The 25,266-nt window shown below is 40.7% G+C and overlaps 1 protein-coding gene across 2 annotated transcripts in view; it reads right to left on the minus strand.

Annotated features, from left to right (window-relative positions):
• The window catches only part of CFAP95 (cilia and flagella associated protein 95), a 53,285-nt gene extending 34,696 nt beyond the window's left edge, over window positions 1–18,589 (minus strand). The window contains exons 1-3 of one of the 2 annotated variants that reach the window (XM_003407397.2): window positions 18,054–18,589; window positions 5,158–5,276; window positions 4,543–4,611 (exon numbers count right to left, since the gene is read on the minus strand). In XM_003407397.2, the coding sequence (XP_003407445.2) occupies window positions 4,543–4,611; window positions 5,158–5,249 (161 nt within the window). In that variant the 5' untranslated portion in view covers window positions 5,250–5,276; window positions 18,054–18,589. Of the gene's footprint in view, window positions 1–4,542; window positions 4,612–5,157; window positions 6,087–18,053 lie in introns of those variants that run through there. The other variant, XM_064291233.1, reaches the window with a different exon arrangement.
• Between the last annotated feature and the right edge of the window lie 6,677 nt (window positions 18,590–25,266).

The raw sequence follows: 25,266 nt of genomic DNA on the forward strand, positions 1-25,266 counted from the left end.
GGATGTTTGTGCAGAGTCCTCACCAGACTCAGGACACACTCAGTACCTCTGGAACTAGGAATGAAGTCAAGAGCTGAACAAAGGAAGATTGAGGGAGAGCTGTTTGAGAAGCAGCTAGATCTCCAGAACTCCTTTGCTGCTCCCCTACTCTCCACCCTCCACTGCTGGGTGACTGCCCCTCCTCAACTCCAACAGGAGGCTACAAATGTATTCACTAGAAAGGGTAAAACAGAAATGGCTCGGTGATCAAAGGCAGGGTTGGTTCTGTGGCCATACATAAAGAAGGCTGAATACTGAAGTCCCAGCCCGTTTTCCCCGCTCACTCCAAGAGCACAGGCATTCAGCCCTTCACTCCTCAGGTGGGAGATTGGTGGAACTACTCCTGGGGAATCTGACCAACTGGAGAGGAAAGGCTAAAATACCAATACCAGGGCTTCCAAAAACAATGGCCTGCCTATTTATTTATCGATAGATGAATGGATAAGCAAAATGTGGTACATCCATAGAATGGAATATTATTCAGCTGTAAAGAGAAATGAAATTCTGATACATGCTATAACATGGATGAACTTTGAAAATATTATGCTGGTGAAATAAGTCAGACACAAAAAGTCAAATATTGTATGATTCCACTTACATAAAATATCTAGAATAGGCAAATGCATAGAGACAAAAGTTTATTAGTGGTTACCAGGGGCTAGGGGAGGAGGGAATGGGAGTTAGAGCTGAAGAAGTACTGACTTTCTATTTGGGGTGATGTAAAACTTTTGGGAATGGATAGTGGTGATGATAGCACAACATGGCAAATGTAATTAATATTACTGAATTGTACACTTGAAAATGGTTAAAATGGCAAACTTTTTGTTAGGTATATTTTACCACAATAAAATAAAATAAATGGCCTATAGATTCCTCCAGTGAAGCTCCAACTCAACAAGCCTCCCTCAAAGGCTCAGAGTTCCATCTCTTAATCATAAGCCTGATTTCTAGACATCTAGCAAAGCCTCTAGCATGGAAGATACCCAAAACCAAACCCACTGCCACTGAGTCAATTCCGCCTCGTAGCGACCCTGTAGAACAGAGTAGAACGGCCCCACAGAGTTTCCAAGGAGTGCCTGGCGGATTCAAACTGCCAATCTTTTGGTTAGCAGCCAAACTCTTAACTACTACACCACTAGGGTGTATAAACAAATAAAAAATAGAAGGAAAAAAAGGCAACATGGAGGAAACAGACTACACATGGAGAAGAAAATTAAAGAAAAACAATCATTAACATCCCCAGATAGATGGACAAGATATTACAGCCATGAAACAAAAACAAAGGATTCTATAAAATCAGAAGATTAAGAGTACCAAAAAGGGAACTCTTGGAAATTAAAAACAGAACAAATGATACACTCCATAGTAGGCTTGAAGAAACAAAGAGGAAAGCATATCACAAAAAAGGAAAATAGGAGGGAAAAGACGGGCCCAGACAATCCGACATCCAAATAAAAGCTTTCCAAAAAGAAAAAATGGAAGGTATACATCACCAATGAAATAAGTCAGGAAAATGTCTCTGCATCAACGGTTATGAGTTTATGACCAAGAGTGTACACCAAGGATCCGGTGCACCACAGACTCGCACAGCACTTGCCGTGTGTGCGTCAGTTACTATTCTGTTTTACGTATATTAACTTGCTTAGTACTAACATCAACCCTATATCCTGGGTGACTTTATAATTATCTCCATTTTGCAGATGAAGGAACTGAGACACACAAAGGTTAAGCAATTTGCCCAAGATCGCACGGCCAAGAAGTGCCAGAGCCAGGATTTGAACGCAGGCTAAATGGCACCAGAGCCCACTGCACAATAAATACTAGTCCACACAAACGAGCACCATTATGAAATTTCAGCATGCTGGAGAGAGAGTTCTATTGTATTTTAAAAACCAGATGTATGTGTTACATGATAGGACATGCAGAGCCCAGCCCTCGACCGAGGACCTGAGGGGAAGCCCATGAAGACTTCTGTCCCTACCCCGCCCTTGCCCCCACACACACCATTTCCTCCTCTCCTATATCCTGCCCTGCAAGTTCCAGCCTAAATTCCCATTCCACCTCCTAGCTCAACAAGAATAGTCGTCTACACTTGGGCTCACCTCCCTGCACCATAGCCAGGAAGAGTGTCCCTGTCATTAGTAAGGGAAGAATGTGATGCTTACTTCCCATTCTCAAGGAGCACAGTCCCCCACTTCTTGCTGTCTAACATCTGAAAACAGTCACCTAAGATGTTTCGTCCATCTCTATAGCTGTTCATGGAGACAGTGGTGATGCAGTGGTAGAATTCTTGCCTTCCTTATCGGAGACCTGAGTTAGATTTCCAGCCAACGTACCTCAAGTGCAGCCAGCACCCACCTGTCAGTTGAAGGTTTACATGTTGCTGAACAGGTTTCAGCAGAGTTTCTAGACTAAAACAGACTAGGAAAAAAGGCCTGATGACCTACTTCCAAAAATCAGCCAGTGAGAACCCTATGATCATAACTGCCTAATCCCCGTCTGATCCCACAACTGATTGTGGGAATGGCACAGGACCGACTGGGTAGTCTTTTGTTCTGTTGTGAGTGGGATCATGAGTTGGGGGCTGGCAGCTAACAACAACATAGTTGTTCCCAGCAGGATGGTAAGTCTGAAACCAGTCCTCCTATGCCTAAAAATATCTTTGTTTGGCCCTCACCCATTGTTTGACCCTCACATGTTAAAAATCCTAAGTTCAAAATTCTTCTCCTTCGACACTTTAATGATATTACTTGTTGCACTCGGGCATCCAATGTTTCTGTTGGGAAGTTAACGTCAACCGGACTTTTATTATTTTGCTTTATGTTTGCAACAGGTTTCTTTGCGCAAGTGATGACGTTTTAAATTCCCAAGCCATCTGTCCCATTGGGCCTGATTCCTCCGGTTTTCTGTAATTTGTTGTTTCTCATGATGCGTCTGCTCTTTGGATATGTCATGATTTTTTTTTTTTTAAACTGGAAAATTCCCTCATATTATTTCTGAGACTACCAATTGCCTCCGCTTTGGATGATTAGATGGGTGGCCCATTGACAAGGGAAGCCCAGCTGGTGTCTTCACTGTCAGCGTGGGAGATGTGAGTTGAATGCCTCAACTGCAGTTCTCTGGACTTTACTGTACTCGTTTTCCCTGACATCCATCTTTCCTTAGGATACACTGCCCAGTTCCTGTATCAGGAACTGCTTTCTCCAACTGGGGCTGGGGGAGACCTACTGGCTATCTGTAACTGGCATCAGAGTGCCAGGAAGAAAGGCTATTTTCATCAAATCCTCTATTATTTGGAGCCCTGGGTGCCTCATTTTCTGTCTTGGACTGAAAACACCAAAGCCAGTGCAGAAAATGCAACTTTGAGCATATAATCCAAGGTCCTAGTTAGCAAACACTAACTAGACAAGACTCATTAAGCTTCTGTCCTAGCCTGGTCCACTGAGATCATAGCTTCCCTCTAGGCTGGCTCAAGATTCCATCTAGAGACTTACACCCTTGCTTTCTCCTCTCCTCTCGCCCCTCAGCCCTCTCCTGCTCTGGCCCCTTGTTTTCTTGAGGGTTTCTCACCTTTGATGTACTTATTAAAGCCTGCCTCTGGATTCATTCTGCCTTCCCCTGTCTTTGCAGATTTCAGTGCAGGGAAACGATCCAGAAGCCCATCCTCTTCTAGGATCACTCTGGGGTTACTTCCTGTGGACCCTTAAGCTCACTAGGGGATGCTACACCAGGCTGTGGGAGATGCAGGTCCAAGCCAGCCTTGCTGGAGCAAACAGCTCCATTTATCTGGCCAGAATTACAACAGGTAGCTGTGATGCAGGGTAGGGTGTTATCCTTTACAGCACTCTCCCAGGTAGACTCTGCAAAATGGCTTCGTTCTAATGTCTCAAAGGAAGTAAAACACCTTAATTTCCGGTGATGATGACACACACTCAGATTATGTTTTCCTAATGCACAATCCAATACTTAGAATTTTGTTACACTTACAAGTGCCTGTATTTCTACATCGCTTATCTATACATCATTATAGACATTACATTATTAAAGTTGTCTTTAGAAAGAGGAGTGGAAGAAAAATTCTTTTTTTTACTATAACATGTCATGCTATCCCCAAAATAAACTCATTTCTCTTCATCAGTAAAAATAGCAGTCTTAGTTATATTATTGTTATTGTTATACATATTTATTAGCAGAAAGAAAACTTTTGTTAAAGAAAAGAGGTCTGTAAGATGTTACATAAGGGGCATCAGTTACTATGCTGATTGTTTTACATATATTAAATTGCTTAATGTATGTATATCTTGGGTGCTTTTACCTTGGGTGCCTATATCTTGGGTGCCTTTAAAATTATCATGCCCATTTTACACATGAAGAAACTGAGGCACACAAAAGTTTTGTTGCTCTTGGTATACACATACCCTTGACCACTACCAAAAAAAAAAAAAAATCCCAAGTTATTAAGAAACATTTTGTACAGTCTGCAGCAGTATAGAAACTACTAACATTTTACGATGATCTGGTGGGTGCCTAGTGAAGATGGCTCCCAAGCCCGTAGCAGGCAATCCAGTGTCCCTGAAAACAAGATAACAAGTTTTAGAAAACATGTCAGGCTGCCACTTCGAAAGCTACACAAAACTAATTTGGGGCTGAACTTTTATGATGATTATTTTTAAAAGGGACTTCATGTTTGGAACATTTAAGTACCTTGAAAAATAAAATTTTCCAACAAGTAAGTGGAAATTTTAGCATTTTGTTGTTACTTTGACTGCATTTTCCAATGATTACAAGATAAGACAATGTCTGTGTCATGGGCTTCCATGGGAAGACACTGTGCCAGGTTGCAGGACCACAGAAATGACTAAGAAACAGTTTCCACCCTCAAGGAACTCTCGATCTCCAGGGAAACATACATACATATAAACAACTAGAACGCCAGTCCAACTGTTATCCAGAACATGAACAAAACGCTTAGCACGAGCAGAAATCAGGGGAGCTTGAGACGAATGTGGCTGATGTGTTCCTATAGTATGTAGCTGGGCCACTATACTTCTTTCCTGCTTCTATAAATTTATACCCTGTTCTGCACGCACTGTAAGCAAAGGAAAGAATTAAGAATACCTTTCAATAATCCCAGAGTTTAACGTATCCTCATTCAATAAGGCCTTGCTCTTTACTTCAGCTGATTGTGTTTTTAAACGAATTTGAGCCATCTGTTCATTTGTTTCTGATATCCAAATCTGGGAAAATAGCCACATACAGGAAAAAATTAATACAAAAAAAAAAAGAGGTCAGTTACTAAAATATATTTCTGTTGGAGTACATTCCAATTTTTACTTCTCATCTTCAATTGGCATTAAAAAATAAGTAATATCATATCTCATAACAGTCAACTATCTCATCATAAATATGGAAAAATGGCAATTCCTTACTGTGTGTGGTTGGGAAAATAAAAACCAGATTGATTGTTTCTACCAAATGAAAAGTGTTGCATTCACCAAAAACTAGCTCTGCCTGCTTTGTACTCCCTTTCTCTTTCTCAGGGTTGGTGTGTTTTAACTTCCTTAAGTAAGAAAATGTTTGTAGCAGTCCATTTGTAAGTCACAAAGGACTTCAGATATCATCTCTGTCATCACCCTCATCGTTGCTGTCACCACCACCATCATTATTATTATCCATTCTCTATCATAGAGGATATTTCAGTGAATTATCAAGCAATTATTACTATGATGACATCTGTAAATTATAAGAGGCACTCAGACCAATCACAGAAGTGCCACAGGTAGCATCTAGGGGGTCTTAGGAACACCATCCTTGTCTCTAAGAGTATCACAGCCACAGTCAAGCACCTTTGGGCCACTCTGGATCAGTCATAATGTTCTGCTATAACTAGGAATCTACCCTACTCAAAGCATTTTAACTCCAGTCTCTGGTCCTGGCTCCCTGGCCTACTCCATGGCTCTCTAGGTCTTGGACTTCTCCCCTCACTGCTCTGTAAGGCTTCAGTCTTCAGAATCACAGCCTCCCAGCTCTGACCCATATGTCCTAGCTCAACGTCTCCTCCTCTTAGATTCCCAGGCTCGCAAGTCAGTGGTAGAGGATACTGTATTAGATATCATGTACTATATTTTAACAAAAAAGAACACATGTTTTTTAAAAAAATTATTAACCATCATTTTGATTTAATGCCGTAAGGTTGACTTAAAAATGAATCTTAGGTATGTGCTGATCATTTTCAGCAGTAAAATATTTCAACACGTCCATCAGCACCTTTGAAAACTGTATTTAAAGAAGAGATTACCAAACAGGGAATAATGAAGAGTAAAAAGAAACAAATAATATTTGCACTAAAAAAACCATTGCCGTCGATTCAATTCTGACTCATAAGACCCTATAGGACAGAGTGGAACTGCCCCATAGGGTTTCCAAGAAGCAGCTGGTGAATTTGAACTGCCGACCTTTTGGTTAACAGTTGAGCTCTTAACCACTGCGCCACCAGAGCTCTATATCTGCATTAGTGGAGCTTAAATTTATTGAGTGCTTATAGTCTGCGTCAAACACTATATTAAGCACTCTATATGCATTACTTTATTAAATACTCAAGACAATCCTATGAGTGTTGTGTATCAAATATGGTCTCAGAAGGAAAAGTGCAATCATGGGGGAACTGAAACTGACAAAACCAAACCCAGTGCTGTCAAGTCGATTCTGACCCGATAGGGCAGAGTAGAACTGCCCCATAGAGTTTCCATGGAATGCCTGGCGGATTCGAACTGCCGTCCCTTTGGTTAGCAGCTGTAGCAATTAACCACTATGCTACCAGGGTTTCCAGGGGAACTGAGGAGACTTTAAATAAGGATCCATACAAATGTGGCCAACACTTTTAAGGAAAGCAACAAGTTACAACCTAGTAAGTGGTGGAGCCAAGAATCAAACTGAAGCCATCTGACTCCACAGCCCGCTCTTAATCTCTATGTCACCTGTATCAGAAGCAAATGTTATCCCCCAATATTAAACGCCCCCTTCTTCCTCAGGAATAATCCTGTTGCCATTGAATTGATTCTGACTCATGCGACAGAGTAGAACTGCCCCATAGGGTTTCCAAGGAGCAGCTCATCAATTCAAACTGCCAACCTTTTGGTAGCAGCAGAGCTCTTAACCACTGTGGCACCAGGGCTCCCCCAAATTTTAACTGACACATGGCCTTGTATGACACATTTTCCAGCCTCCATTATAGTTATATACGACCAGTGACTGGTTCTGGGCAACTGAGCTAAGTGTAAGTAGTTTATACAACTTCCAGGGAAAGTCCTTCTGCTTTTCTCTTCCTGCTACCTGGAATGTGGGCATAAGGACTGGATTCCAACAGTCATTTTGGACCTTAATGACAAGGGCCCTATCCAAAGGATGGCAGAGCAGAAACCTGGAAGGAGTGGGACCCTAACAAGTTTGTGGAACTTCTATACCAGTCCTGGTCTGCTTTCCTTCACATTTTTTAGATGGAAGAATGAAGGCTTCTGAACAGCACTGTTGATTTGTGGTTTGTGTTGCATGTAGGCAAACCTAATACTACCCCGTTCTCAATGTGAAAAATCACTTTGGTATAAAAATGTTCATAACCTCACATAAGGCTAGGTAATTCATAAAAGTACTTCCATATGTTTAAAAGTCTTTGGAGCTTTGTATATATATCACAAACTAAGGATTGGCAATTTGGTTTGTGAGGTAGCTAAATTAACATATCACAAACTCACGGGATAATCACTAACATGTCCATTTAATTTGCATAATAAAATCTAGCTTGAGTCAAATGATAACATAAAAAGAATCTAACGTATACAAGAAGTTCACTTCATGATCTCATAATGCTTATTCCCTGTTGTCTTGAGAATCAATTTTTTTAAGTCTTAATTTCTAATCTTTCAGAATGCACTCTTCACATATGAGCTACATTTAAGACAACTCAATAGAGGTATAACCTGGGTAACTACTTGGTACATGAAACGAGCAGGTAACTCAAGTTCCACATTTGATGGTAACCAAACTTTTTCTGCTGAGGATGACTCATCCCCTAGCAGAATCTTTCTTGCCAGTTGTTTTGGATTGAATTGTGTCACCCAAAAAGATGTGCTAAAGTCCTAACCCCCAATACCACTGAATGTGACCTTGTTTGGAAATCATTGAATCTTTGAAGATATTATCAGTTAACATGAGGTCATACTGGAGTAGGGTAGGTCTTAATCCCATCTAAGTGGTGAGAAGAATAGGGACAGAAAAAACAGATACATGAAGGGGCCATCTACACACCAAGGAACGCCTACCCGAGAGCCTTAGGAGGGAATGTGGCCCTCCCAACTCTTTGAATTCAATGTCTAGCCTATACAACTGTGAGAAAATAAAGCTCTGTTGTTTAAAACACCCACTTTGTGGTATTTTGTCACTGCAATTTGAGGAAACTAGTAACAGTTGGATTCATTTTAGATGATCCCCAACTAACATTTCTATCGTAGGTTCCTTATACCGGAAAAAAAAAAAAAACCCACTGCCGTCGAGTCGATTCCAACTCATAGCGACCCTATAGGGTCCCCAGAAAACATAGTTTCTGATCCATATTGAAGGAAATGTGGGTACTTTCCAAGTCAAGTTTCCACTCTGATGCCACAGGCTGCTTCGAAAACCCTCTAGCTTATAGCCTTTTGTCCAGCATGAGTCAGACCCCAGTCCACTAAGCTCCCCAATCTGTAGGGGACGCATATCAAGTTCCCTGTGTGGTATCCTTGAGGCTCCATTCTAAAGCTTGAAATGAAGGGGACATACTTCCCACTTATCCTTATTTCTCATTCTTATTTCTGAGCAGTAGTTTTTGCCCTTGGAAGTCTGGCTCTGTTTTTCTGTCTAGGTTAACTTAGTACCACATACACATTCTACAGGATCCCCAAGAGGCACCCACAAATATAACCACCGTTATTTTGAACAACTGGGACTCGAAGGGTGCAATCAGAAAAACAATTTCATGTGTTTGTCCCCACTGCCTGGTCAAGCCAGCTTTTATGGGATGGGTCTTTCCTTGTCCCTAAGAGAAATAAATCTTGGACAAGCCTCATATTTTTCTGATCACTCCCAGATAACAAAATTATGTCCTGTCATAAAAGCAGTCTCTGCTTATTAGTCAACATTAGGAGAATCATCCCAAGAGGGACTTCTGGTTGTCTGGGGGAAGGGAGGAGCAGAGCAGGTGAAGGAACAGAAAAGCAGTCCATCAAGCCCATCGCGACCCTCCACTTCCCTCTGCAGCTTCCCCACCCAGAGCAGGCTAGAGGTGGAGGACGGGAAAAACTTTAACCTGAAATGAAATTGATCATTTTGATTAGATATTTTAATTATTAAAATGTGATCAATGGATTTTTTATTACCTAGGCATGACCATAAAAATGAGGGAAGCTGCACAAGATTTTATCCACGGCTAGAGAAAGAACAAATTCCATAAAGCAGGTATCTTAGTTACCTAGTGCTGCTGTGACAGAAATACCACAAGTGGGTGCCTTCAAAAAACAGAATTTATTTTCTTACAGGTCAGTAGACTACAAGCCTGAATTCAGGGTATCCTTTCTTGTCTATATCAGCTTTTAGCAGCTGCCAGCAATCCTTGGAATTTCTGGGTTTGTATTAATAGATGCATCGTCTTTCTTCCCACTATGTGTATCTGTGTCTATTCTGGTCTTTTTATAACTGATTAGGTCTGGGATCCACTTCACACTAGTATGACCTCGTTAGCATAACAAAAGAAGCCCCCTATTTCCGTACAGGGTCATATTTATAGATACAGGGGTTAGGATTCAACACATATTTTGGGGGCACACTATTCAAGCCGTAACACTAAATAGACAGTGGAGGCAAAGAATATAGGTTTTGGTTTGTTTTGTGTGTGTGACTGCACCTTCTGAGTCTCATTTTTCTATGTAACAGTTACACCTGCATAAGCAAATTAATAATTAATATACACGAAAAATTAAAATCTAGTTTCTCTAAAAGTTAAATGAGGGCATGATTATTGATATAGAAAAAGATCTGCAGAGGAATAATAGGATCAAAATGGTGCCTACCTGCTTTCTTTCCTGTTCCAAATCCCTAGGAATGACAGAAATGAGATTCCCTAGAATAAATAAAGGTACAACTGCATCCGAAAACAAGAAAAGCACACTCATGAGGCCAAAATGTATAAAGAATTTCTGAAACAGGATAGGCAGGTGTGGTTGTGCTGATACTGAAAATCACAGCCCAAAGTAGATCCAGGAGAGGGCCTGAAAAAGGTGGTGTCAACTACAAACTCAAAGACTATGGATACACAAAGCAAGCCGTGGCCCTGGCTCAATAGCCCCAAACATCTTCCTTTCTCTTGGTTTAGGTGCCTCTCCTACATTTAAAATGATTTCATTCACCAAAATTTGATCCACGTGCCTCTTCCAGGCCCTTAGACCTGGGTGCAAGAAGCATCTGTTTGTAAGATTAAAAGTGCCGTCAGTGGTCAAAATACCACTCTACTATGTCAATCAAAGGAAAAAAATACCTGAACCAATTAAGGAAATGAGAACCCAATCTCTCAGATCTGGTATAATTATATCCCTTTATATCTCTTTTAGGATAATTACTGCTTAAATGTCATATTTTTTAGCCACTAAAACAGCTCTTGTTTGAAGCCTATTTAGCTCTTCTTCACCTATTCATAAAACGAATGCTAGCACACTTTTATACTCTTCACTTCTTTGCCATTTTAAAACCCAGAATGACTGTGATGCTTTAATACTAGCATTATCCTAATTTACTCATCGGAGTATTATCCTAATTTACTCATCGGTGTTGTCCTGATAGTTCCAAAAATGCCTTGGCATTTATCCATTGGCTGCATAAGAAAAATCTGTTTAATAAAATTGCTCACGTTTGTCTTTGCTTCTTTGTGTCTGGAAAGTTCTCACTTTCTATGACACCGCATCCTGTGTTCTGTACTTAATCCTTCCAAGATTATAGGATTCGACATGCTCAGACATGGCCACTCCAGATTCTCAGTGGCTCTCGCTTTAATATCAGATTAACAGGTTAACGGAGTAACATATGTGATTGTGGTGGGGATTTTGATAGTGTGGTAAGGATCCTTGGGCCAGGGGCTTTACATATTGGAGGAAAAATGATAAAAATACTTTTGATAATTTTAGTTTGCATGAAATCTACTCTGGTATAACTATGTAGCACCTGAAAAAAGTCCAAATAAAATACCCAAGCAAAATACTATAGTCTAAAATGCTATTGCCCATAATCACTTCAACAATAAGACAATCAGAGAAACCCCAGTGTTTGTTCCTCTCTGCATCTTGGCTCCTGAAGCCTGCGGGAACCACTGGAGTAGGAAACCGATTATACCTGAGTGGTATGTTTCCAGATTCTGCCAATAGATGGTTCTTTGACAATTCAGCTCAGGGGCCTCAAAGGGATCACCTCTGCTAGGCAGCCATTCCTGACCCTCCATATAACCCATTCCAATTAAGATGTCCCTCAGAGCATCCACATCTTTCTTCTATCACAGCATCCATCACCCTTTGCCAATGTGGTTTTCCATCCCCATTTCCACCACAAGCCTATGAGTTCCTTATGTACAGAGACCTTGTTTTAAATTATGTGTGTTACCACAGCACTTAGCATAATGCCTGACCCCCCCCAAAAAAAATAGGGCCTCAATAAATGTTTGTTGAACATGATCCTTCATTCATTCATTCAACAAATATTTGAGTACCCATTATGTACCAGGCACTGTAGGCACTAGGGATATAGCAGTGCCTACTTCCTCTTCTCATGAAACATATTCTAAGAGGGAGAGATAGACAAAATAAACAATGAAATAAGTCTAAAATATGCCCAATGGTATAAGTGCCATGAAGCAACCTAAAGTAAGGAAAGGGGTTAGAGAGGGATAATGAGACTGGGCTATTCTTTTATAAATTGGTAACTGGCTCATTCAACAAGTGGGACTTGTAGATAGGTACAACCAAAAACAAATCCATTCTTCCCTCATCAGTCCCCATTCATACTTTCTTGGAGGGGCTAGCTCTTTTCCATGGCCCTTGATGAAATATAGAATGGACTGGTCCTATGACTTTTCTGGTCATTCTCAGGTAATAGAAAAATCCTCTGGTTACTTCTATGCCAAGAAGAGTCCCACATCATAGCCAAGGCTTTAAGCTTCACTTAAAGATTCTCATGTCTCCTACTTAGGCCTGCCTTGGTATGGCCTATTATGGTGGGAAAAGGGGGCCCAGTTGGCTTCTTCTCAATTGGCCCACTTGAAATTCTTCCTTGCTCCCCCAACTTCCTCTGGCTCCTTGAGGGTTGAAGCTGGGGGTGTGGAGATATGAGAAAGGAGAGAGGTAAGGGCAGAAGTGTCGTCTTGTGTTGGTTTCCTCTGGCCATACCTATCTTTGACTCTCTCTTACATTGACGTCTTCAGTTGATTCAAAACTGACCTTCTTGAGGAGTTCTGGTAGACTTTGAGGTTCAACACTGAATGGCATATCCCATGATGAAGGACGCCTCTAGCTTGACTTAAATTTTCTATCTCAACCCCTGGGACTCTAGCAGGTCCCTCCTCATTACTACACAAGGTGTTCTTGGGCAGGCTCTGAAATGGCTCCATGTCATCTCTTGCTTCCATATGGCCCACATCTGATCCTCAAGAGCACTCACACACTCTTGCTCCACAACTGATGATAGTGTAGCTAGCTCCCTCTTTCTGCTCTGCTGCTTCAGACAGATCACTGTAGTCTCATATCTGTAACTTCACCAGGCACCCAAGGGGGTATTCAGATGAGACTTATAACACAGCAATAATTTTCCAAAAATCTTCTCTCTAATCTTAATCTCCTCTTTTGGATTCTTTTTTTTTTAAACTTAATTGTGCTTTAGGTGAAAGTTTACAGCTCAAGTTAATTTCTCATACACAAATTTATACACATATTGTTATGTGACACTAATTACAATCCCTATGATGTGACAGCACACTCCCCCATTCCACCCCAGGTTTCCCATGTCCATGTGATGAGCTCCTGTCCCTTCCTGCCTTCTCATCCTGCCTCCGGACAGGAAACGCCCATTTAGTCTTGTGTATCTGCTTGAACTAAGAAATACACTCTTCATGAGTATTATGTTATAGTCCAGCCTAATCTTTGTCTGAAGAGTTGGCTCCGGGAATGGATTTAGTTCTGTGTTAACAGAGAGTCTGGGGGCTGTGTCTTTGAGGGTTCCTCTAGTTGTCAGATCATTAAGTCTGGTCTTTTTATGTGAATCTGAGCTCTGACCACACTTTTCTCCTGCTGTCAGGGACTCTCTGTTGTGTTCCCTGTCAGGGCAGTCATTGGTGGTAGCTAGGAACCATCTAGTTCTTCTGGTCTCAGCCTGATGGAGTCTATGGTTTATGTGCCCCTTTTGTCTCTTGGGCTAATATTTTCCTTGTATCTTTGGTGTTCTTCATTCTCCTTTGCTCCAGGTGGGTTGGGACCAACTGATGCATCTGAGATGGATGCTCAGCAGCTTTTAAGACCCCAGATGCCACTGACCAAAGTGGGATACAGAACATTTTCTTAATAAACTTTATTATGCCAATTGACCTAGATGTCCCCTCAAACCATGGTCCCCAGATCCCAGCCCCTGCTACTCTGTCCCTAGAAGTGTTTGGTTGTGTTCAGGAAACTTCTTAGCTTTTGGTTAAGTCCAGTTGTGCTGACTTCCCCTGTATTGCGTGTTGTCCTTCCCTTCGCCTAAGATAATTCTTGTCTACTACCTAGTTAGTGAATTCCCCTCTCCCTCCCTCCCCACCATCGTAACCATCAAAGAATGTTTTCTTCCGTGTTTAAACCCTTTCTTGAGTTCTTATAATAGTGGTCTCATACAATATTTGTCCTTTTACAACTGACTAATTTCACTCAGCATAATGCCTTCCAGGTTCATCCCTGTTGTGACATGTTTCTCGGATTCATCACTGTTCTGTATCATTGCATATTATTCCATTATGTATGTTGTTGTTAGGTGCCGTCGAGTCGGTTCCAACTCATAATGACCCTATTTACCACAGAACAAAACACTGCCCAATCTTGCACCATCCTTACAGTCATTGTTATGCTGGAGCCCATTGTTACAGCCACTGTGTCCACTGCATATATATTCCAAAATTTGTTAATCCATTCATCTGTTGATGGGCACCTAGGTTGTTTGCATCTTTTTGCTATTGTGAACAGTGCTGCAATGAACATGGGCATGCATATATTTATTCATGTGATGGCTCTTATTTCTCTAGGATATATTCTGAGAAGTGGGATTGCTGGATCATATGGTACTTCTATTTCTAGCTTTTTAAGGAAGCGCCAAATCAATTTCCAAAGTGGTTGTACCATTTAACATTCCCACCTGCAGTGTATAAGTGCTCCAGTCTCTCCACAACCTCTCCAACATTTATTATTTTGTGTTTTTTGGATTAGTCCTAGCCTTGTTGGGGTGAGATGGTATCTCATTGTAGTTTTGATTTGCATTTCTCTAATGGCTAATGATTGTGAGCATTTCCTCATGTATCTGTTAACCACCTGAATGTCTTCTTTAGTGAAGTGTCTGTTCATATCCTTTGCCCATTTTTTAATTGGGTTATTTGTCTTTTTGTTGTTGAGTTTTTGCGGTATCTTGTATATTTTAGAGATCAGACCCTGATCAGATATGTCGTAGCCAAAAATTATTTCCCGGTCTGTAGCTTGTCTTTTCACTCTTTTGGTAAAGTCTTTTGATGAGTGTAAGTGTGTGATTTTTGGAAGGTCCCAGTTATCTAGTTTTTCTTCTGGTGTTTGTGCATTGTTAGTTATGGTTTGTATTCTGTTTATGCCATGTATTAGGGCTCCTAGCATTGTCCCTATTTTTTCTTCCATGTCTTTTGGTTTCTTGGACTTCAATCCTTAATGTGAGTGGATGCCTAAGGGCACTCTCTTCTTGGAGGATCTTGAATGAGTGGCCTAATACTTCACTTCTAGTTCCAATAGAATGTGGGACAATTATTTTGTTCTTGGCCTTTTGGAGCATCCTCCAAAACACAGACAAAGAGAGTCCCACTTCAAGTCTTGTTACAAATAAATGATGCTCACATTAGCCCCAGCGGCAGCATTTAAAGGCAAGAAAACCTTCAATCAGCTAAATAGAAATGCTTGTGGATGTAAAAACCAAGCACTCAGCAGCAATCTTGCAAAAAAACAAAAATGCTACGAAGGCATTCAGGAGGTAAAACAGATGGGGACAGGGCTAGCCAGCACACGTGTGAATATAATTCAGGAAACAGGACAGAAGTTATAGCTAAGATGTAAGAAATCAAAGCACCAACACATATGCAGTGAGGTATATACAATACCCAAGCCAGAGCCAAAAAAATAATTAGGTTCACTTTCTGCAAGAAGCATGCAGCATAAAGGTAAAAAGTCCAGTGGACTAGAAGTGGGACAGCTGGGCTTTCCAAGCAGCAGTTCGGAGAAGTATTTAAGAGCTTAGGCTTTGGAGCCCAAGGAGAAAAAAAATTTTTTTTAAGATTTTTAATATGCTCTGTAGCTGTTTTACCTTGAGCAAGTCATAAAGTTTCATTCAGACTCAGTTTCCTCATCTATACAATGCAGGTCAAGGAAAGTACCTGCCTGAAGAGTTGTCCACTGTTAATGTAACAGTTTTATGGAATAAGCTGTACCAAAGAGGATGTAATCATGAAGTAACTTTATTTGAATCCAGTGGTCCCTTCTGTCCCACACTGAGGGCTAGTTCTTTCCTTTTGGTTGATGGACACCTTAGGCCAGTCCCACACCTTTTCTGGTTCTTTCAAATCCCAAGAAGAATCTCATTTGAGTTATGAAATTTTCCAGCATAGTGAAATTACCAAAACCTCAAGCTGGATTAGATTTAAATCTTCTCACCTTCCCAGCTCAGTGCTGCTTTAGGCCTGGAAGTCTGCAGTGGGATGGCCTTGGTCAGCTGCTGCTTCCTTCCCTTTCTGTCTCTCTCTCTCCTCCTCAACTTACTGACTCTTTCCAAGCCTGGATGATGAGGAGTAACTGAGGGAAAAGACATAGTATCAACTGGCCCTTACTCTCCTGACTTACGCTAGCACCTCTGGGCTTAGAAGACTTTCAAAACTGACTACTTCTCTCATGGGGCACTTTTGTCATTGTTTTCAGAGATTCCCTTACTGAGAACCTCCAACTACAACCTTCTAGAAGCAAGCCAATCTTCTTCTCCTTCTGGTTGATTATAACTCCTCTTCCTCAGCTTTGGGTATCAGGTGGGACTCTTCATTTAGATCTCTTTGCCCTTCATCCCTACCCCAGGCAGCCCTCTTTCAACAGCACTCTGGACAGATTCTCTCCAGTACATCCCCGGGGAAACCTCGCAGAAGCACACATCCTTGGCCACCACCATCCCCCTCCAAGTGCAGCATGCTCCACTCTTTTCCTGCTCGGCATGTCAGGCCTGTCCTCTGACCTTTAGATTTCTCAGGAATGTCATATACCTGTATGCTCCATGTATTCTCCAACTTCCAGGTCAATTTTAATCTTTCTAAGTGGTTCCCTTGGAAGTCCTCTCAACTTTGGAAGGAGGGACATGCAACACTCAACTAAAGAAATCCTCCTCATTCTCTTCAACTCCTAGTCTTCAAAGGCAAAACCACTCGTACTGGCTTGATCTAATTTAGATTTTCTTAGCAGGTCCCACCTAGATGGCACAGCATCTTGCTATAGGACATATGGCTTTTCCCATCTATCAAGAGTATCCTAGTCTTTAGGCCTCTATCAAAACACTGTGACAAAAGGTGGAGAGGCTCATCCACCCTCCTGCTGCATCCAGTATCACACCTGGGTCATGAAAATATGGAGGCTCTGTGCCTGTATCCTCTCCCTTCTCTTTATACCCAGGACCTCAGGTAAGTCATTTAAGATCTGTGAGTCTAGGATTATAACTGGAATGATATCTTTCTTGTCAACTTTATAGTTTTGTTGTAAAAAGCATCCATGTCCTGCCTTGTCAACTAACTAGCTCTTAAAATCCCCAAGACCATCCTATAAGGTTGAACTGAGTCTTTGTCTAGTCCCAAAATTCTCGACATCTTAGGGCACAACTTAAGGGTCTTTTGAGAGTTGATTGAGCAGGGACCCAAGTAGCCAAGCAGCAACCCATTCATAATAATGCAAACAGAAATTACTTAGGCAACAAATATTCCTTTTGTAATTGTGTTACACAAACTCCACTACCTTATGAAAAGCACAAAGGACTGAAATCAAAGACCTGGGTTCATACCCTAACTTTCCACTCCCTAGCTGTGTGACTTTAAGTAATGCAATTAACCTTTAGGAGTTTCTTTATCTTCATCAGTAAAACAGAGACAATAAAACCTACTCCACAGAGAAGAGTCCCTGGGTGGTGCAAATAGTTAAGCGCTTGACTACTAGCCACAAGGTTGGTTATTTGAACCCACTCAGAGGTACTTCGGAAGAAAGGCCTGGTAGTCTGCTTCTGACAGGTCACAGCCTTGAAAACCCTATGAAGTGCAGTTCCACTCGCACACATGGGGTCGCCATGAGTCAGAGTCAATTCCACAGCAACTAACAACAACTCCATAGGGTAACTGTGAAGAGATATCTAACCAAACGCTGCAACAGCACCAGCAACAGCATCACAACAGTAACAATTTCTTGAGCACTTGATACGTGTCAGGCACTTGATATTATATTTATGAAGCACTTTATATTCTTTGTCTTATTGAATTCTCACACCAACTGTAAGAAGTGGGTACATTCTATAGGTAAAGTCACTGAAGCACACAGTGGCTAACTCGCCTGTCTAAATCACTGGCATAGCTAATACGGGGGCACCGACAAGGTGCTCCTCCCTTCATTTTTCCATGTTTCACTATGATGAAGACTCCTGGCTTAATAAAGAAGTTAGCAGCCACTACTTACTGGGGGTTCATCAGTTCCAAGTCGCCGGTATGTTGAATTACACAATTTTTTGACAGTCTCAGGACCCTCTATATCATAATCTTTGGGAAAAGCTTCTCTGTCATGGTGCCTTAAGAAAAAAATCCAGTACGGGATGAATCTTATTTACGTGTACCGCACTTACATTTTCTAAGTTACACAATGTACATTTTCTAAGTTACACAATGAAAAGTTACTATAATCGTGACATCATTTTAATTGTAAATCGACTAGGTTCGTGACATATAAAGTATTTTCCATCTCTTTTTTTAAGACATGATGAGGCTACTTCCTAAAAACAATTAGTTCAAGTGACAAAACTAATAACGTTCCCCAAACAAGACTTATCCAACACAGTAACTCAATTACTCTAATGAGCTGAATCTTATTTAATAATGTAGACTACTTCCTGAAAGCACACTCTAAAACAAAACATGGTAACAAATCAGAAAGGTAACTTACCACTCAGAAATTCTTTCTGCTATGCATTTAATTACAATTTTTTTTTTTCCAAAATGAGCAGGATAGCAACATATTTGCTTATATTGATCTATAACCTACGCTTCCTGCTTCTAAAGAGGGCCTAAAGGAAGCTGACAATTAAACATAAGCAAAGGCGGCGGGGAGGGGAACAGTGCTTAAAAAATGTAGGTGGAAGAGGAAAAAATATTCCAAGTATCCTGACTAATTAGGTGGTTAGGAATAATAGGAGTCCCAGGTAGTACAAAATGTTAACACACTTGGCTGCTAACCAAAAGGCTGGAAGCTCAAGTCCACCCAGAGATGCCCTGGAAGACGGGTTTGGCGGCCTGCTTCTGAAAAAATGAGCCATTGAAAATTCCATGGAGCACAGCTGTACTCTAACACACATGGGATAGCCATAAGTTGGAATCGCCTTCATGGCAATTGGTAAATGGTACCTTGCCATGAGCACAGAGATGAAGGGAAAGACCACCAGTTATTATTCCCACATATTATCCCCACAGCTGACTATTTTTTTTTTCAGCCATGGTGCCTAAGGTCTGCACACTTTCAGAGACTTGCAAAAATGTTTTAGGTTTTTTAAATCAGAAAAATGAAATGAATGGAACCCAACTTGAATTACATCCACTTTTATAGCAAAGCAGTAGTGAAATCTCATTATAATGCTTTTTTATGGAGGATGGGGCCCATGAACCTCAAAGTGCTTGGGGCCCACAAAAGTCAGAATGTGGCCCTAATTATCCCATGACATATTTTAAATTTTATTATAACTATATTCTCACAAAAGATGCAAATATGTTCTTTTTCTTATACAACCTTAGATAGCAGCCAAAAACACAGCATTGAAAACATGAATCCATAATGAAGGTGTTTCTTTGGGGGATGGAGCTAACGCAATCTGGTGTTTACTGCTGCCTGCCGCTACCCACTAATGGTGTGTGCCTACGGCCTGCCAGGCTCTGACAGATACACAAATCAAAAACCAAACCCCTTGCCGTTGAGTGGATTCCCACTCATCGTGACCCTATAGGACAGAGTAGAGCTGCCCCATAGGGTTTCCAAGGAGCAGCTGGTGGATTCGAACTGCCAACCTTTTGGTTAGCAGCCAAGCTTTTAACCACCGTGCCACCAGGGCTCCAACAGATATACACAGTCACCAAAAAAGACCTGCCCCTACTTCCAAGAGGTAGCATAAAAGCAAATGTAGTAAAAATAATTAAGGTATTGTAAAGGAAACCAGAGGCCTAGTTGATTCTCTAACTTTATTATATCATGTCATGTGAACATTTGTCTGTGCCTCAGTCTCCCCTGAGATGAACTGGGAATCAAATAGCCAGGAAATAAATGAGTCAATGCAGTGAGATTCTCAAATGAAAAATAACATACAAATACAAAATATTATTGTTTAATGATATGGTGTCTATCCGTAATATTTTTGGATAGTTGGGTATTTTAAATACTTTATCACTACTAAGTAAGCCATACAGCATCTGTATAAAAATAAACCAGATGTAATAATACATATGTATATATACTTTATACAGGCTTGTTCTCCTTGCTCCATGCATTTATTTACAGTCACCATACAACTTGTCGTGACTCGTTGTTTATATCAATAAAAAAATCTTCGAGGAAAAAAGATGACTATGATAAAATAAAATTTAGAATGACTCTCAAACAGTAACTTTCAAACTTTTTGACCACAGCCCCCCAGTAAGAAAAGCACGTTACATCTTACTCCAGAATACGCATATGTGTAATTTCTGTGAATAAAACTGAAACTTAAATTTCTACTTCCCCTTATGTGATCTTGGATACTTTCTAGACTCTTTCATTCTATTTCATTGTTTAAAGTGCTATGATCAACCCACTAAAGTGACTTCACAAAACATCAACAAGTCAGGACCACAGTCTGGAAAACACTGCTCTAGACCAGCGGTTCTCAACTGGGTTGGAGTAGGATCAATTTGATCAATCTATTTAGCAACAACTAGGGACATTTTTAGTTGTCCAACTGGAAGAGGGAGTTGTGTGCTAGCAGTCAGGGATCCTACTAAACATCCTGCGATGTACAGAACAGCACCACAACAAAAGAATTACCTGGCCCAAAACATTGGTAGTGCCAAGTCTGGAAACCCTGCTCAAGAGGGTAGTCGCATACCAGGCTCTTAGATCATTGGTTCCTAGATCCAAGTGTTTCATGGAGCAGCAAAACTGACCCCCAAAAGTGGGTGGGACCAATATAAAGTTGCCAATTTTTTTTTGACAAGAACACTAAAAACAAAATAGCCATCCAATTGCTTTAATAAGAGGACCGCTGACACCAAAAATTGTAGTCCCAAGAGGTGCAAACAGTTAAGGCTCTCAGCTGCTAACCAAAAAATTAGAGGCTCAAGTGCACCCAAAGGTGACTCAGAAGAAAAGCTGGAAATCTACTTCCAAAAAATCAGCCACTGAGAACCCACTGGAGCCCACTCCCTCTCTGACACACACGGGGTCACCATAAGTCAAAATCAACTGGACAGCAACCGGTTTGACTGGTTTTAAGACCAGAGATTAATAATAAAAAGAATCTCAGAGTCCTTTATATGGAATATATATAGCTGTATGAAAAACAGACCCCTGGTGGCACAGCAGTTAAGAGCCACAGCTGCTAAACAAAAGGTCGGCAATTCAAACCCACCAGCTGCTCCTTAGAAGCCCTATGGGGCAGTTCTACACTGTCCTATAAGGTCGCTATGCATCGGAATCGACTCGATGGCAATGGGTTTATATGAAACACTTGCTATATTGTCTTGATAGTTTGTACATCACCTTGGATTAGTGAGAAGGTCACTATTGACCAGAGCCAGTCTAATTCACACAGATAGGTATTTGACAGGAGCTGGTCAGCAGTCAACTCAAGGCCAAAAATGCTTGAATATAGGTATTCTGTGCTGCCTGTGTTTGAGGCCAGGCATGTAGGTACAGCCTGACCTTCTTGCTAGGAGGGGGACCTACAGGGCTTCCTGCCAAGAAGGTCAGAATTTTCCTTGAGAAGCAGCTTGTTTCTGCTGTGAACCAAGTTCTATCAAGCTCAGAGCTGAAAGCTATGGCTATTTTTTTATATGGGAAATCTTTATGTGAGATAGCCTTAACTACAAGTAGGTGAATCTTGTTTTCTTTGTCCTTCTGTGGAAGAGATAATATGAATGTGGATAGAATTAGGAGTGGGGAGAGAGCTGATAGGACAAAATCAGAGCTGCAAACTATATAAAAAGGAACATACAACCATGGCTCTGGCCTCAAAAATGCAACTTGGAATGATTTAAAGAATGCTGAGATCAAGCACTCAGCTGCTAACAAAAAGGTCGCTTCATGGGAGAAAGATGTGGCAACTTGCTTCTGTAAAGATTACAGCCTTGGGAATGCTCTGGGGAAGTTGCTATGAGCTGGGATTGACTCAATGGCAGTGGATTTGGTTTTGGTTTTTTGAAGGTCAATAGATGAAGAAAATCCTCAATGAGATGGATTGACATAATGACCACAACAATGGACTCAAACATACCAATGACCATGAAGATGGCGCAGAACTGGACAATGTTTTGTTCTGTTGTATATAAGGTCACTATGAGTCACAGCCAACTTGATGACAACTAACAACAACAAGGTCAATAGAATCCAGCAGAGCAAAGATTAGCATAAGCAGGTCCCACTCTGGACAAATGCCCAGCATACACAGTTGGTTACACAACTTCTCACCACCAACTCTACCATCATCCGAGACCTTGTAGGAACTTGAAGTTCCTACCAGAAGAGCAGAGTGACTCTACATCAAACTGGATCTGTAAGTGCCCCTTGAGAAAACACATACAAATTCCCAATTTCGGAACTAAACAAACTTAGGTCCAGGGCAGACTCAGCCACGGACCTGCACCTCCCCTAAGGCTGCCATAGGACAGAGTGGTCCAGCTTCCCATCAGAGAAGGATGGGGTGGGGTTAGGACACAGGATTCTCTTCTTAGGAAAAGAGACCAAATTACACTCTATGGTTTCTGTGGTCTCACGTCTAGTGGGGAAAGTGAAGTGGGGGAGGGTTGCAAAGAAACCAGTATCTTCACTATTACTCTGCCCTTCTCATTGTTTTATAATTACCCGTGAATACATCTGCCTTCTCATTAGACTAGGAGCGTCTTGCACACAGTGATTATTCTGTATTCATCTTTGTGATCTCAGTGCCTAGTATAGTCTGACATATTGTAATGATCATCGAGTCTTGATGGATTGATTGACTGAATGAATGAATGTTCTTACATTATGTTACTGTCACCTTAATACAATGCTGAAAGCAAAGGCTTTCGAATGTGTCTATAAAAATAAAGAGTATCCCAGCTCACTCTGCAAAGCACACATAAAGAGGGAATGATTATGCACATAGAGATGCTAGTCCTTTGCAGCGCTAACTTGTCTCTGGAGGAATTATAAATCTACTTGCTGAGTGGAAAAACTCTCAATATGCATATGCATAACACTGAGTGAAAAGGGAGTTTGAATCTGAGCAACATCTGACATGTGAAGAATGATAATCTGAGCCAAATGCTAGCTTCTGGTTACTTGACAAGAGACATACTTTCTTAGCAGGTCTCAAAGATGTTAAAATTTTTTAGCTGGGACTCCAGATGGCAAAATATATTACTTTTAAATGTTAGAATTATTAATTTAGTTTACACCTACTCTGTCAGCTATTTTGTTTTTTGATGTAAATCTAGTCCAAAAGAGATACCTTTTCTATTAGGTTTTGTAATCATCTGCTATCTAGGGCTTTCTAAGAAAATTACCCTAGAGAGTCAGCTATATTCCCTGACACATTAGAAGCATGAAATCAATAGTCTCAAAGGCTGAAAAGAAACTTCTGACAATCCTCTTTCAAGATTTCTTGAGCGAATGATTTACATGCCAAGGTGTTGTTACCTGGTGGTACGTTCACCAAATTGACAAACGAAGACTTTACGATGTATTTGCAGAGTTATAAAGAAAATCTTATGTCCTTGGGGGAAATGGTGACATCTCAGAGTTATGAAGAAGGACTTTGTTTTTCAATGTGTCTCCTGCTGCTTGTGATTTGTGCATCTATAACCAGGAAGCCACAAAATTTGATGCCTAAACTGTACTAAAAAAAAAAAACATTTGACCGAGACAGAGAAGTGAAGTCATTTTTTTTTTCATTCCATGTGTATTGAGTGGCATGTAAATAAGGCCCGTTATCATTATAAATTGTCTTCATAGAAAAATCTTCAAAAACATGAGGCCCTGTGGAGAATAATGGGAGTAAACAAAAGGAACACACTAGTTCAGGTCTTTGTCTATCTTAAAAGTTTAAACATTAAATTGTTGTCAGTCTGAGTAACTACATACATGTGACTGTAAAAGCTGCTGAAGGGACATGCATTAAACAGAGTGATACTACAACTTATTATCCCAACTGAGAAACCTTTAGACGGAACCACCATTTATCATCGAGATGATTCCAACTCATGGCAACCCTACATTTGTCAAAGTACAACTATGCTCCATAGGGTTTCAGTGGCTGATTTTTTGGAAGTAGATCACCAGACCTTTTTTCCAATGGGTTCCTGGGTGGGTTCAAACTTCCAACTTTTCAGTTGTTAACCATTTGCATCACTCAGGGACTCCAGGACTGGTGTAACTCAGACAGTCCTGGTCAAATCAGGAACAACGTGGTGATTTGCCATAATCCTATAATTATTTTTAAATCCTAAGATACTACTCTGGGTTTCTTTCATCCTCTCCTCCAAAAACAGCATATACTGGCAGACCAAAGCCATTCTAGGTGGTGGAATAGTGGACTAAGGAGCGAGATTTTAAAGTGTATCATATATATTAGTAATTAAGGTGTATTATATATTAGTAATTACTGTAGTCCAAAAAGCACCTTCACGGTATATCCCCATTGGCATGGAGACCAGTTTACCCCCTCAAAAAACAAAAAACAAAACAAAACCCTGATTACCTGTGTAACCTCCTATCCCTGTAGTCCTTAAAACACTTGACTATCTGTGTAAGCTCCTATCCCTCTAGTCTTAATATCATTGGCTTAAACAATTTGAATTAATTACTCCAGAATAATATCAAAAGATTATATTATGTGAGTTTAGGGCCCATTTTAATCCACAGTCTTGTGATTCCACAAGCTATGCATATTGAAGAGATAATACAAGGTTCTTTGGTTTCAGAGCAATTCATTACATTTACATTAGAAAAAAAAAACAAGTCTTTCTCCACAAATAGGATCTAGAGTTCAAACAGACATCTGTTATGAACACAGCTGCATGAATGAGCATTTCCCCCTCTTCCCCCTAGAAATCATTCAAAAGCAGCAAAGATATTGGAAAAAAAAGAAAAAGAACTAACTAAATTTTTAGCAAACTAGGAAAGGTATAATCCCCAGATTGTATCACATGTAAGGGCTACTAAAAGCAGCCAAGATCCTGTAGAAGCCAAGTGGGAGAAGTGAAAACAACAGGCTGTAGTGAGAAATCTCAGTAATGAGATTGCCCAGAGGTGGGAACTCTCAGAGAGTTGCCAGCCAAAAAATTATTTGTCCTGAAGTTATGCAGAAAAAATCTTTCACTAAAAACAACAAAAAATCACACACACACACACACGGAACCCTGGTGACTCAGTGATTATGAGCTCGGCTGCTAATCAAAAG

Source organism: Loxodonta africana, chromosome 9 (assembly GCF_030014295.1).
Source record: "Loxodonta africana isolate mLoxAfr1 chromosome 9, mLoxAfr1.hap2, whole genome shotgun sequence".
Classification (NCBI taxonomy): domain Eukaryota; kingdom Metazoa; phylum Chordata; class Mammalia; order Proboscidea; family Elephantidae; genus Loxodonta; species Loxodonta africana.